Source organism: Euprymna scolopes, chromosome 12 (assembly GCF_053919585.1).
Source record: "Euprymna scolopes isolate OS-2025 chromosome 12, ASM5391958v1, whole genome shotgun sequence".
In the NCBI taxonomy this organism is placed as follows: domain Eukaryota; kingdom Metazoa; phylum Mollusca; class Cephalopoda; order Sepiida; family Sepiolidae; genus Euprymna; species Euprymna scolopes.
This window is the reverse complement of record NC_136493.1, coordinates 55,737,604-55,752,932: the sequence shown is the minus strand read 5'-3', so window position 1 is coordinate 55,752,932 and position 15,329 is coordinate 55,737,604. Positions and strand designations below refer to the sequence as shown.

General features: G+C 33.3%; 1 protein-coding gene across 1 annotated transcript in view; it reads right to left on the bottom strand.

Moving 5' to 3' along the window:
• Nucleotides 1-4,145: 4,145 nt before the first annotated feature.
• The window catches only part of LOC145291048 (beta,beta-carotene 15,15'-dioxygenase-like), an 86,313-nt gene continuing 75,129 nt past the window's right edge, over nt 4,146-15,329 (bottom strand). The window contains exon 3 of the mRNA XM_080136554.1: nt 4,146-5,757. Coding sequence (XP_079992680.1) covers nt 4,378-5,757 — 1,380 coding nt within the window. The 3' untranslated portion in view covers nt 4,146-4,377. The remainder of the gene's footprint in view (nt 5,758-15,329) is intronic.

Sequence of the window (15,329 nt, the reverse complement as noted above, 5' to 3'; positions counted from 1 at the left end):
TGCTTCTTACGATGAGTTTATGAAATATTTTCATTTGCGTACGCCTAGTACAAATACAAAACTATGTTGGTTTTTTGTCTTTCTTTCAATTAGAAACACTATCTTAACTCCTTCTTATTCTAATTCTCTCAACTTTCTCAGACTTTTACCTTATTTCTCTCTCCAGATCACCACTTTCTTTCTTTCTTACCACTGACGGTGACGAATCTGACCTCAATAAAATGTCCTATTTAGAAGGTTTGCTAGAAAAAAGTTTTTTCTTGAATTCAAAATTTCTGAATACATTTAACCATGCAATTTTATAACTGAATATTTGACAAATAAATTAGAACACTCATAAAATATGTTTAAATAAAAAGGAAATAATATTCACATTAAAATCGAAACGAATATTTGCGAATGGACGTTTTGTATCCATTCTTGATCTTTCCCTAAACTCTACATTTACTGTGCTATCTACTATGGAATCATTTGATCACTCAATTGTCTTAATTAAAATGAATTTCAAGTTACCGAATAGCATGGATGTCATTTTCAGTCATAGTATGTATCGATACTCAAGTGTTGACTTAAACAGCTTAAAATTTGTCTTGCGTCGTCCCTGATATATTTGATTGGTTAATCGTTGGTATTGAGATTTTTATAACTTGTAAAAATTTAAACATAAGTCAAATAACTAACCCTAGTATACTCCTGGATGTGCCGCTGACATTGTTCACAACAACCACCACTTTAATTTCAGAGTCGTGAAAGTAAAGCCACATTTTTAACTATCTTCAACTTCTGCAAGATAGTTACAGAAAACGTGAAAGTTCAATGCTTAATCTGGTGAATCAAGGACTGCAGAGCAAAAGCTTGACTACCATGAGTTTTGAAGAAGAATAGAGTCCTTTACAGATGTAAGACATCTATTCCAACCATAATTACTGGACCAATGGTGATCACTATAACAATAGATAATTCAAACTTATTGTAAATAATGTTACATAAAATGTTTCTCCTTTCCGAGTAGAATTACCTACTTCCGAAATGTTCAGCTACGACTAAAAATTTCCCAAACGATATATACTTGTTCAGATTGTTGATAAGTTTATCAAGAATCTTAATGTGTACAAGTGCTTAACACATCACTCACTAAGTCTTTAATCTGATATCTAATTAAAAAAATCCATATAATTTTAATAAAATAATAACCTTTAAATGTCATATATCGAAATCTGGGCTCAATTGTATTATTAGTATACAAATTTTACGATTATTTAAATAAAGTTACTATTGCACCTTTTCAAAAAATTGAATTTTAAAATTTAGTGTATCGATAAATAATTGCTTTCTTAGAGGGAGGATATTGTTCAAGCAAAGCAATAGGTGGATATGTGTCATTAGGACTGCTTCGTTGGAAATACCGTGGGATTATGCTGATTTTAATATTAGAGAAGGTAAAGATAAACAGATAGTAATATACTCACCATTTTGTATGGATATTTTTTGATGAGAAAGCTGTGTTCAAAGTGGGTGTAAAATTTGCTTACAGTCTATCAAAAACAAAAACGTCTTCACTATTTAGAGCGTTATTCTAATGTAACAAAAGGTGTTTTTTACGTCAATATGTGTTAATGAATTAAATATGTATTCACCATTTCGCTGCGAAATGAAACCGAAATTCAAATGAGTGAACAACGGCAGGTGAAAGACGCAAGCATCAACAAGCAAAGGTTTTGACCTCCATACTCTGTACAAGGCGTTTTGTTCATCGATTATCTTAAGAAAGGAAGAAACATAAATAGTGAATATTATATATAATTATTGATGTATTTGAAGAAATAAATAGCCCAAAGCGGAGACAAATGAAGATGAAAAAGTGCCCCTTGCATTGTGTTACAAGGTGATTACAACAATGTCAAAACTACATGAATTGCACTTCGAATTGCTTTCACACCAACCGTATCTTCCAGATCTTAAAGCGAAGGGTACTTTGCTTCAATGAAGAAATGATACAGAAAACCGAAACGTGTTTTAAACCAAAAACAAGTAGTTTTACAAAAAGGGCATCGCATTGTTATAAATACGTTGGAATCAGTGCGTAACTATAAAAAGAAACTATGTTGATAAATAAGGTCAAATTTTGTCAAAAAGTTGTTGTTTCATTAGTACGGCCCACAACTTATTGAGTGATATGAAACGATCTTGCAGCTGGAACTAGTTTTTGCCTTTACAAAAGTATTCGTTTCTTTAAAGAGAAATGCGTTCAATCTTACTGGAAATTTTCGTCGGTTTATCCAGTATTTAACAATATTTCTACATTTTTATACCGACCAGTCTCATGTGCGTCATAGGTAAATTGTTTATATCTATGAAAATCATGAAACTGTAAATCACTTCGACAAATGAAATTTGTCCAGTAAAAAGCCATATGGATTTAACCTGTAATATCACAAGGATCAGCGAATCTGTCGATGGGAATTTTGTTTATACAGCTAAAGCTCTTAATATATCAAAGGCTTTTCATAGAGTTTGGCACGAAGGTTAGCTAGCTATGGAATATCTACTCACCATTTCTTTCTCTGATAAGTCAATAAAAGTAGTCGTTGATTAACAGAAATCTACAGCGCATAGCATCAACGTCAGCGCGTTTTAAAGACACATTCTGGTCCCAACTGTGTTCGTAATCGTCATTTATGTTCTTCCAAATCATATTTAAAAATCACTTGTTGACATGTATGAAGACAACTCAACTGCACTTAAAAGAGCACCGATGGTTAAGTTATTGCTGATTCTATCTCTTCCAACCTAGAGCACATAATGAAACGGTGATAGAAGTGGCTTATTACCTTTAATACCTCGAAAACCAATCATTTTGCATAAGTAGGCAATAATACTCTCCCTAAGGAAGATCTGTGCTTGTAATACTGAATTTTAGACAGGGTTTGTAATGGAAAATTTACATTAAATCTATTAATAACTGTGCTGAATTTTTTTGTTCATTTTACTGAGCCAGAAAATACTTGACTTCTGATATGATCGTTTTCCTATATACAAATCAGATAGTACCCAAATGGAATATTGCTTTGGGCTCAAATCAAGTTATTAAGTTAGATTCATATCCAAGGAACCTATATATATATATATATATATATATATATATATATATATATATATATATATATATATATATATATATATATATATATATATATATACTTAAATTAACGATTCAATAGGTAGAATATTTTAGGATTATCTTGTATTGATAAAATGCCAGAATTGGATTAACGTTTAGTATTGTTATTACGATCTTCTGTAGACAATAAAGGCTATTTTTATAAATGTTAGTAGAACATTTATTATTTAAAAGAACACATTTCAGTTACTTTACTTTTCGTAACACTCTATCAATAAGTATGACCATGTCCAGGAAATAAAAAGTGCATACATAATTTTCTGTGGTGTTTTGACTATTTAAATTAAATATTGATATGATTAAACTTCATGCAATGATGTAAATTATTCACTCAAAAATACAATTAATATTATCTGTCTCAGCATTACCTGGTCATATCTATTATAAGTATTATTTTCATATCTATTTTACAGATATTTCTTATAGTTAAATCGTCCTTTTATATTCCAGCTCGGGAAACGCCAGGAAACTAGCTCTGATAGTAGGCACTATTTTCATATCTATCGCTATAAATATGTTTTCTTATATTTATTTATTTATATTTTTCTTATATTTATTTATTTATATGGTTAAATTTGTGAACAAATAAAGATAATTTCGTAAAATGTTTGTTTTTTTTGCTATTCGTAGACGAGTGTTTTTCTTTTTGTATTACTGTACATTAGTATCCTATTCTATTTTACACACGTTTTTCTCCATTTTTTTGCAATTATGTATAAGCAACCTGAAAATCTTCGCTTTAAAAATAAAAACATAACTAAAAAATATTTTAGACGTTGCCATAGTTTAGCGTATAAATTTAATGAAAAATGATTACATACATTCTGACTATATAGCGTTAGATCATGTAACCATTTTCTTAAATCCAGCATCTTGAATCACTATCCAACTAGAAACTTCTGGCCTGGAAAAGGGAGATCATTTTATGTTAAATTGATACTAGAAACTGATGTCTCACTCAAAATTTTAAAATAATATATTTTTTAATGTAAAACTTCAAGGTGTTTATCGTCGCAAAAAATAGAATCTCACTTTTTCATACGGATAAATTTTTCACTTTTTCATACGGATAAATCAGTAAAAGGCTCTCATATACAAATTTACCGTTTATTTTTCAAAGCTGTTCAGTAAATCGGCATTAGCAAGTCAACGGTAATGCCATTTTGAGCGGATATATTTTTTTCACAAGAAAAACATTAATAGATTTCAGGGAAAAAAGACCCATGGAAATTGTATGGGACCACAGTGGGAAGTTCTGCTCTGTTGATAACAGCCATGCTCTTCGCATCCAATATGTAAAGATAACTCTTTCGAGTTGTTGTATCCAGAATCGGACTAAGAAGTATGCCATCATCTTCGCCTTTGCTGTTTGGTCTTGCTACAAACACCGGTTCACTCATATGTTGACCCAGATTTACATAAGCTAAGTCTCGCCCCTTTTCGCACACATCTTTCTTGACAAGGGCGTGAACTTCGACAGGAAAGTTACCCAATTTGCCAGCAGCGCCGTACAAGAAGCAATAATGCTTGCCGTGGTAAGCGTCATTTATTTTTGGAAAATCAAAATGCCTCGGGAATCCTGGCTCGTATTTGAACGTCATTGGTACCACGCGTTTTTCTTTGAGATCAATTTGATATCTTACAAGCTCGGAATTGAACGGCAGCTTTTTCCTCTTTTCGGAGTCCCGGAAGTTTTCCAGAGTGATCTCGTGGACAGCACTACCATCCGCGTACGAGATGAGGTCGACATAAATCGTATCGTTTCCTTGCTCGTAGGCGTTTCCATGATGGAAGACCATGGTCGCATTTGTTTCCAGGTGTGTCACTTCTCCCGTTTTCAGATTGATCACTTTCACCTGCGTCGGCTCGTCACCGTGCCAATCCATTGTTGATAAGATTTGCGTCGTTTTCAGCAACTTTGACAAATCTCCGTATACCGGGTTGACGAAAAAAATGGCGTAGTTTTCGCTCGCGGCAAAAGAATGCATATATCGAAGTTCTTTGACTGGAATAGAAGCCACTATTTCACGCTTGTTAGTCGCATGAATTCGCACAAGATTGAGTGTATTCGACTCCCATGGAAATAACCCAGCCTTTCCAAGGTGTACTAGAGTAGAATTCTTTCCAGGCTCTTGAACCGGGTGAGCTGTGGAAGCAAATGAAGCAAACTCGAAGCCACCCCCTGGAATTTTAGGCGAAATAAGCTCAAATGTTTCAAGATTCGAAGCGTTAAATTCGTACATTTTCCAGTAATCTGTCAGTGCGTAGTATCCAAATTGATTCGCATCATCTTTGTAATAAGGATAAACATTCACGTTCATGTTCTCGAAGTTGTTAATGAAAAGTTTCATCCTTTCAAAGTAACCGTACGGGGGTTCTACGCCCATAAAGTTGAGATAAGGGGCGATGTCGTTCGAGCTGATAGACTCTTTGTAAAAGTCACTTCGGATAAATTTCGTGGAAAAAGTGGCGTTTCCATTTCCATTGAATTTCCAACTGCTAAGCTTGGCGAATCCATCGAACAAATGGAGCATTCGACGCTTGCCAACTTCAAATCGACCAACTCCATTTCTAATCTGGAAAACATAAGAAAGAAATAACATTAAAAATATAATATATAAATATTTAATAAGGCTCTTTTCAATGCAGTAGAAACCAGAACATTAAAAGAAAAGGTGAAGAAAAATAAATAACTGGAAACAATATATGCGATTATTTTCCTTCAAAAACTCATCTATTAATTTTTTATTAAATGATTCAGTTCACAATAGAGTCTTTGTATCTAATTTATGAAATTGTACTTTGACATTATAGCAAATAAACAATGCAGAGTGTAGTATCTGTTCTGATATTACACTTAGTTTTATCTGTTTTCGGTCAGTGAATCGTTCCAGATTTAGTTACTTACAAGAAGAACTATGCGAAGGCTCCCAACGTCTCCAAGCGAATGTGGTGCTATAGAACCAGCTGGATTCGAACCCGGTTTGCCTCGTTACTCACTGTAGTACAGAGTACCCACAGCACCTACTCTTTACTTATGATATCAATTGTTACTGACAAAGTTAATCGACTGTGTGTTATAATATTTTTTTAATGACAAAAGCTGTCTCTTGATTGCACCATATGCTGATAACAATGTATCTCTAACAAGATGTAAGGGACTTACAAAACACGAGAGTCTGTAGATAGGAAAATAAAGGTACATGTTAAGGTCACAGTCATTCCAGTGGTGTTAGGTGTACTTTGTACTTATCAATAAAAATACGTGGAAAATATAACAGATGCGCCATGTATGATAGAAAAACATTCGCTAAGATCATTATCGTCATAAAAGTACATTTTATAACAAAATATCTATCAAGTAAAGTCTCTGATTAAGACACGATTATTAATAACGTGCTAGAAATCCCTTAATTGGCATGCTCACACTATCACAAAATACATAAAGAAAAAAGTTCTTCAGAATTGTCTAATCTATTCCGTGCTTCCTTCGTTCCAGCTCTAGTGGTTTTCATCAATTTGCCGTTTTTGATCCTTCATTGAAGTACAGCTTCCTATTTCAGTATTTTCTTTCCAAGAATTTCAAGGTTGCGGAACTCTCTTCCTGCTCACTGTTTTCCTCGTACCTTCAGCTTTTGATCTTTTCATGACTAAGGTAACTAGGTATTTCCTGTCTTTGCAATAATTATTTTTCGTTCTTATTACCCCCTTACATTAAGTGGATTCATGCCTTGTCTGGAGCGATTTCCATAAAAAATGATAAAACAAAATAAACAACGTATACAGATCCTGACTGCCGCTGCTTTATAAACGAATCACGAAAATATATAACGCATAATATAACAATAATTATTAAACGCAAAAATAAAATAATTGTTAAGCAACTTTATTCGTCAACACAGTCTCCTTCTAGGGTCATACACTAAATCAAACATTTCTCTTACAATTTGATTTTCTTTTGTATAATTATTTGTCCTTGGCATCAAAATACGCCCCAGTTTATGATATCACTTCTTCATTGGGACAAATTATTTTTCTTTAAACATTTATTGTAAACTTCAAGCAGCCAGTAATCACTGGAGGCCAGATTTGGAAAATAGTGTGTGTACGAAAGTGATTCAATCGGCAATTCATACACATTTCAAGTAAATATATATAAGAGAGAGAGAGAGAGAGAGAGAGAGAGAGAGGGGGGGAAGAGGAAAGAGGAGAGAGGAGAAGTGAGAGGAAAATATAAAAAGAAGAGAAGTATAAACAGATGAAAAAGAGAATGGGACTGAGGGAGTGCCTACTATGGCATTACAAGAGGTTTTCATAAATATTTAATAACCAATCGTACCGGTCCACGCGTTGCTGTGGCCCAGTTTGTTTAAATGACCCCCTCTCCAAAAAAGAAAAAAAAAATTAATGTTTTTTATAAGAAGGAATTAGTGTGGCAAACGGTTTTTTTTTCATTATAAGAAATATCTTCAAGTTAATATAAGAAAAATAGTTTATTTAGTTATTTATTTGTGTACTGTTATCCTCATTTCATCATATAGTTGTTGATTCATGACAATCTGTGAATATGTAAATAAATGCGTAATAAAACTAGGTAAATGAATTTTGTTTTGTTTTTGTTATAGCAATCTAGTGTAGCGAGCCGATTGGTAAAAAGAACATACGGACACAGAAACACGTAAGAAAATACAAATCGGAATGATAGAAGAGCGAGTGAGAGAGCGAGAGAGAGTGTGTGTGAGAGATAGAGATAGATATATAGACAGAGGATGTGAGAGAGAGGGTGAAAGTGTGTGTATGAGAGAGATGTGTGAGAGTGAGAGAGAGTGTGTGTGAGAGTGATAAAGAGTTAGGAAGAATATATATATATATATATATATATATATATATATATATATATATATATATATATATATATATATTGATTGATTGGGAGCGTTCGAAAAAATTAATGGTTGAAATCACCCAGGAAATCAAATTTCGAAATATGAAACGTCGGGTATATGAAACGAAACACTATTGAAAAAGAATCGTTCATTCAAACTGGAATTTGAATAAAAATAATAAAATAACTAAATAAATTCGACTGTTTTTTTTTTTTGCGTTGTAAATCTTTTTTTTATTTTTCGTCTTCTCTTTTCCGACTATTTATTACGTAGGGAGTAAATATATAACAATTAAATGTTATCAAAGACAAGATAAGTTATTTTTCTACCTATCTGAATAAGTATTTTACTCACTTTAAAACGTTTTAAAAATGGCCGCTGCTAGACGCTTCCGCCTTTGAAGTCTTGATAATGACTTAAAAGAAACAAGTACAACAAAATACTGTTAGTGACCCACTCAATAAATGTTACTGTGATATTTATCGAGACTTCAAACTGTTACGCTTAAATGTGCGGCTATTTTTCTTGTTCTCACGTAACGCTAGATACTATTTTTTTTCGAACTTAATAAACGTTTTAAAGTGAGTAATATTTAGATAGGTAGAAGAGTGTCTTACGTTTGATAATGTTACTTATATACTTAACATTTATTTGTTATGTATTTGCTTTTTTTTATCAATTCTTTGTACGTAATAAATAGTCGGAAAAGTTTCGGCCATTATTTATTTTGAATGCTCTCGGTCCAAGTAGCTATATATATATATATATATATATATATATATATATATATATATATATATATATATATGTATATATATATATGTATATATATATATAGTTGGGAGAATATATATATAATATAAATATATATAATATATATATTATATATATAATATATATATTATATATTCTTCCCAACTATATAAATATATATAAACACACACACACACACACACACACACACACACACACACACACACACACACACACACACACACACACACATATATATATATATATATATATATATATATATATACACGCACAACAAAAAAATGCAGCAATTTACTTCGAGTGTAGAATAAATCTTTTAATGAAAAAGAATGTAAGTTTTTTTTAGTTTTCGGCATAAAAAAATTGAAAAGTTTCTATTCCCCTCTCTCTCTCTCTCTCTCTCTCTTTCTCTCTCTCTTTCTCTCTCTCTATCTCTCTTTCTCTCTCTCTCTCTCTCTTTCGTGTGCGCTCGCTATTGTCTCATGCTGCCTGCGTGTTGCTGTGTCCGTATTGTAATCAACAAAAATGCTGCCTACGTGTTGCTATGCCCGTGTTGTACTCATTGCGACGCCATATTTTAATCGTAGGTTAGCGTTTGTTTATGGTGAAAATACCGTTTATCCAAAATATAAGAATAATCAGAGCGTAGCCAATCAGAATGGTGGGAATAAGGCTAGAAAGTCTTTATTATTTGCGAATCGGAAAATGGAAATAGTATTTTATGTGTAAATATGTAATAATCAGTTCATGGCGGTGCAAGCACAATATTGTAGGAAAATATAGAATTTGCCCCGACGTCAACTGGTAGCGGCGAGAGTGCTGAATATCGAGAGATAAAAAAAAGGAACTCCTTCTTTTTTAGATGTGCCGATTGTGATGGTGTTGTTCATCGGATATAATGTAGCATTTTATTATAACGAGTGAATGTGGCAGAAATGGTGATCGTAAGCTACATAAGATAGTGGCTACCAGAGTAGATGTATTGAATTTGTATGTGGCATCTTTTGTCGAAAACCTACTGTACTTTGGTCCAGAGGGGAATTTCTGCAATGAAAATATTATACATGGAGATAATAATAATAATAATAATAATAATAATAATAATAATAATAATAATATATATATATATATATAAGAGGTAGATGTTGTTTGCTTGAAGCATTGCATAGTATGTAGTTAAATGAAATGCGTAGAAGGCAGTACAATGCAGAGGTAACGGAAAGACACAAGCTGAAGCAGGTGAGAAAGTTTTATTAATACAACTTACAAATACATGTGTACATACTCATGTATTTCATATACACATTATATTTATATTTGCACCGTGATTACCTGGGAAAGTCGGTCTGGTAGTATATCCGTGTTATATAATATTTCGAGAAAGATCTAATGATCTACCTAAAACCACACTGCGTCTCAGGATAAATTTTGTCTACTAGATGAATGATTGTCCTGTTCAAAATGTCTGGCTAGTACTCTTCCAGCCACAGAGAGCAGTGATATTCCACGGTAGTTATCACAATCAATGCGCTTTCCTTTATTCTTGAAGAGATGGATTATTGACGAGTTCCTAAAATCCTGAGGTACTGAACCGCTTTCCCAGATCCAGATGAATAACTCCAAAAGTTTTTTCAAAAGTGTGTTCCCCCCAAACTTGAATATTTCATCACCTGCATACTTTTTCAATAGCATTTGTTTTACAGCTGCGAGAACTTCAGAAAAAAAAAAAAAAATATATATATATATATATATATATATATATATAGTTGTAAAACTCTGACCGACCTTGCTTGCAGCCTGTCTATCAAAAAATTTTGTCATCGAAACCAGCTTGTATTTAATAAAATTCACATTACTTTCCACAGTCCAACCGTATTGATCCATATTGATAATCTTCAGTTATTGTTTATCTCGTAGACATAGTTTCAATCTTAATACTATGTTTTGTTTTGTTTTGATTTCGGTTTCGATTCTAGTCGATGAAATCTAAATCATTTTTTTTTTTACTTTTGAAATCATGACTATATATTAGATACAATATAATATGAAATAATTGACTCTATAAAAATAAATACGAAACATGCATAAATTAAAATATCATATTTGAGCGTATTTTACGACAGGACCATGCTGGCTCTTCTGCTAGTATATATATATATATATATATATATATATATATATATATATATATATATATATATATATATATATATATATATATATCACGAAACCACCTGGCTTTGATGAAAGGGGAGACACAACCTGCTACTATGATTTCAAATGATCTGAAATAACAGCAAGGGGAGACTTGATTCCAAATATTGCTCATATGTCATATCTCTATTCATTTGAAAATAGGGTAAGATTATGAATATCTCTAATATCAAATAAGCCTGTGGAATTTTATGTATGAAAACCAAAGAGAGGAGATATAGCATCTCCCCTAGCTGTTATTTCAGATCATTTGGAACCATAGCAGCAAGTTTTTATCTCACTTTCGTCAAGGCCAGAGGTTTGGGGAATTATCAGATATTTTGTAATTCATATGCAAAACTAGGAAAATATATGACTATGATTGAAGTATTGGTAAAGGTGCAGTATCTTTTCCCTAACGAAAAATCCTTTAAAATTACCACTATTAAAGGTTTTCGAAGGCGCTGAAAACGCAAATAACAGTGAAAATCCCAGGAAACGAGTAGTTTCTAAGATACTTTTAGTAATTATTAAGTGGGGTCTCACTTTTCTATACTAATCTATCTATCTATAAATTTATAAAAGTGAACGTGTCTGTGTGTCTGTCTGTGTGTCTGTATGTGTACATTTTCCTACGCAATAACTCTGTCAATTTTTAGTCTACAGACTCGAGATTTGATATATAGGGTATTGAGATTTGGGAAAATCGATGTGATCGGTTTTCAGCCAGAGATTTGGCTGCTAAGGGGTAAAAGTTCAACGATTGGACCTTTGAGAACTCTACCAAACTCTTTCGATAATTTTCGGTCTAAAAACTTGAAATTTTTTAATGTTAAGGGATCATAATAGGGGTCAAATTTTTAAAATATTGACCGTTTTTCTTTTTTTGTTGTTGCTTTGCTCAGCATACACCGCCAAACACCAGGGCAACGCCGGGCACCCATGCTAGTATATCTATAAAAGTGAAAGTGTCTGTCTGTCTGTGTATGTCTGTGTGTCTGTGCACATTTCCCTACGCAATAACTCTGTCAATTTAATGCCTACAGACTAGAAATTTGATTTGGGAAAATCTATGTGATCGGTTTTCGGACAGAAATTTGGCTGTTAAGGGGTCAAAATTCAACGATGTGACCTTTGAGAACTCTACCAAACTCCTCCGACAATTTTAGGTCTAAACACTTGCAATTTTAGATATAGGTTTCTTGGACATGGATCTAACTTAATAACTAAATGTGAGCCCCAACCAATAAATGTTAAGGGGTCATAATAGGGGTCAAAGCTTTAAAAAATTTGATCTCTGTGCCCTCTAGCAAATTACTCAGACAATTTCCGGTCTAAACATTTGAAATTTTACATAAAGGGTATTCAGAGATAGGCCAAGCTTTTTAATTGGTTTGGGTCGAAAATTTTTAGTTACCAATATATAAATGTATGTATGTATGTATGTTCGCATGTCTGCCTAAAACTTTCGACAGAGGCGACGGATTTTTACAAGATCAGTATCGTTTTAAAGTCCGACCTTTCAGACGACAAATATCGAAAAATTGGATAAAAACATTAATATCTTCACCTTCAACTGGGCCCTTTTCTACAGGAGGGGGGTCACTTTTTTTTCGGCGATACTTTTGAAAGTCATCCTCTTCTTTCGGTTGTCTAGCCTTGATTTTAAGCTATGTCACTTACAGTTTGGCGGTGGTCGTAACAGCATAGACGTCAGGTTTTTTTCCCCATTCCTTTCCTCCTTCGTGGTACGGGTTCGAGTCTGTCTTCCTACTACCACTTTTTTCTTTTGCTCAACAGACACATCCAAACACCCGGGCAACGCCGGCCGTAAATGCTAGTTAAAAATAAAATGAACATCCACTTTACAGCTAACGTGGTCAAAAGTGGGAGCTCATTTTACGTAAAATTATTATAGAAAAGTGACGCCCAACTTGTTGAAACAGTAATGTGCGACCTTAAGGGCAAATGTCACATAGACAGTACACAATTCAGGCCATTAGCTTTTTAACGAGCCTTCATTCGTTAAATTCTGATCAGTAGTCGCCGAGATTTCGAATTTATAAAATTGCTCCAAAAAGTTGTATATTTATATATGGATATATCTATACTCGTCGCCAAATTGATTATTAAAATACTCATATATTTGTATCTATGAGTCGAAACTACATGAACATTTGCAGGCTTTTATAATACTATTAAATTGGTTAAAAAGTGCTTATATTTTCAAAGCAGTAAAATATGCCCAAATAAGCATACATTTATATATATATATAGTATCCTAGCAAGCCAGATTTAGTTTTGTTGCTTTTGGATGAATTTTGCTCCTGATTTTTTTTTTTTTTTTTTTTTGCTTTGTTGTCTCCCCTGTGGCCTTGGCAGGCCACTACCAAACAGATAAATACCAGACAAACTTCGAAATACGAAACATTTATTTGTAGTTAGATGTAGTGAAAGGAATACGTAGTTACATGTGACTTTACGGGCGTGTATGCATCTATGTACATGCATAGATATATGAGTGTATGTGATTATACCTTACGATGTTTTTGTTAAATAAACGAGTTTCGAATATATTCATTTTCACCACTTATATCTGATTAATAATTATGACTATTATTTAAACCATGAATTATAGTACATTGGCCTCCCAAAAATTTAAAAACTTTGACCTCTATTATGACCCCTAAAAATGTATTGTTTTTGGCTCAAATTAAGTTATTAAGTTAGGACATGTATCCGGAACCTATATCCAAAATTTCAAGTGTTTAGACCCAAAATTGTCAGAGGAGTTTGGTAGAATTCTCAAAGGTCAAATCGTTGAACTTTGACCGCTTATAGCCAAATTTTTGTCCGAAAACCTATCACATCGATTTTCCCAAATCTCAGTACCCTGTATATCTAATTTTGAGTCTGTAGACTGAAAATTGACAGAGTTATTGCGTAGGGAAATGTACACACACACAGACAGACAGACATTTTCACTTTTATAGATATACTAGCATGGGTATTTGGAGGTGTATGTTGAGCAAAAAAAAAAAAAAAAAGCGCTCAATTTTTTTTAACTTTGACCCTTATTATGACCCCTTATAACTTATTGTGTTGGGCTGAAATCAAGTTATTAAGGTAGATCCATGTCCAAGGAACCTATATCTAAAATTTCAAGTGTGACAAAATTGTCGGAGGAGTTTAGAAGAGTTCTCAAAGGTCCAATCGTTACACTATATATCAAATTTCGAGTCTGTAGACTAACGATTGACAGAGTTATTGCGTAGGGAAATGTACAAAGACACACAGACAGACACTTTCACTTTTATAGATATATAGATATAGATATACAAAAGCATTTCACCCCGGCTTTTCCCGGCTGTTTGGAGGTGTGTGCTGAGCAAAAAACAAAAAGGAAAAAAAAGCGGACAATCTTTTTTTTAATTTGACCCCTATTATGACCCCTTAACATTTACTGTTTTTTACTCAAATCAAGTTACTAAGGTAGATCCATGCCCCAGGAACCTATATCTAAAATTTCAAGTGTTTAGACCCAAAATTGTCGGAGGAGTTTGGTAGAATTCTCAAAGGTCAAATCGTTGAACTTTGACCCCTTAACAGCGAAATTTCTGGTCGAAAACCGACCACAAAGATGTTTCCAAATCTCAGTACCCTGTTTATCAAATTTCGAGGGTGTAGACTTAAAATTGACAGAGTTATTGCGTAGGGAAATGTACACACACAGACACACACACACAGACACGTTCACTTTTATATATCTACTAGCATGGGTGCCCGGCGTTGACCGGGTGTTTTGAGGTGTGTGTTGAGCAAAAAAAAAAAAAAGCTTGTAGTAAGATGGCAGGCTCGAACCACGAAGGAGGAAAAGAACGGGGGAAAAACGTGACGTCTTTGCTGTTACGACCACCGCCAAACCGGAAGTGACTTATGTTTAAATTAAGGCTAGACAATCGAAAGGAGAGGATGACTTTCAAAAATATCGGCGAAAAAAGCGACTCTGCAGTAGAAAAGTGCCAAGTCTAAGGTGAAGATATTAATGTTTTTATCCAATTTTTCGATATTTATCGCCTGAAAGGTCGGACTTCAAAACGATACTACTCTTGGTAAAATCTGTCGCGTCTGTCGAATGTTTTAGGCAGACATGCGAACATACATGCATACATTTATATATTGGTAACTAAAAATTTTCGACCCAAACCGATTTAAAAGCTTGGCCCATCCCTGAATACCCCTTATGTAAAATTTCAAATGTTTAGACCAGTAATTTGGTTGAGACCGCAGAGGTC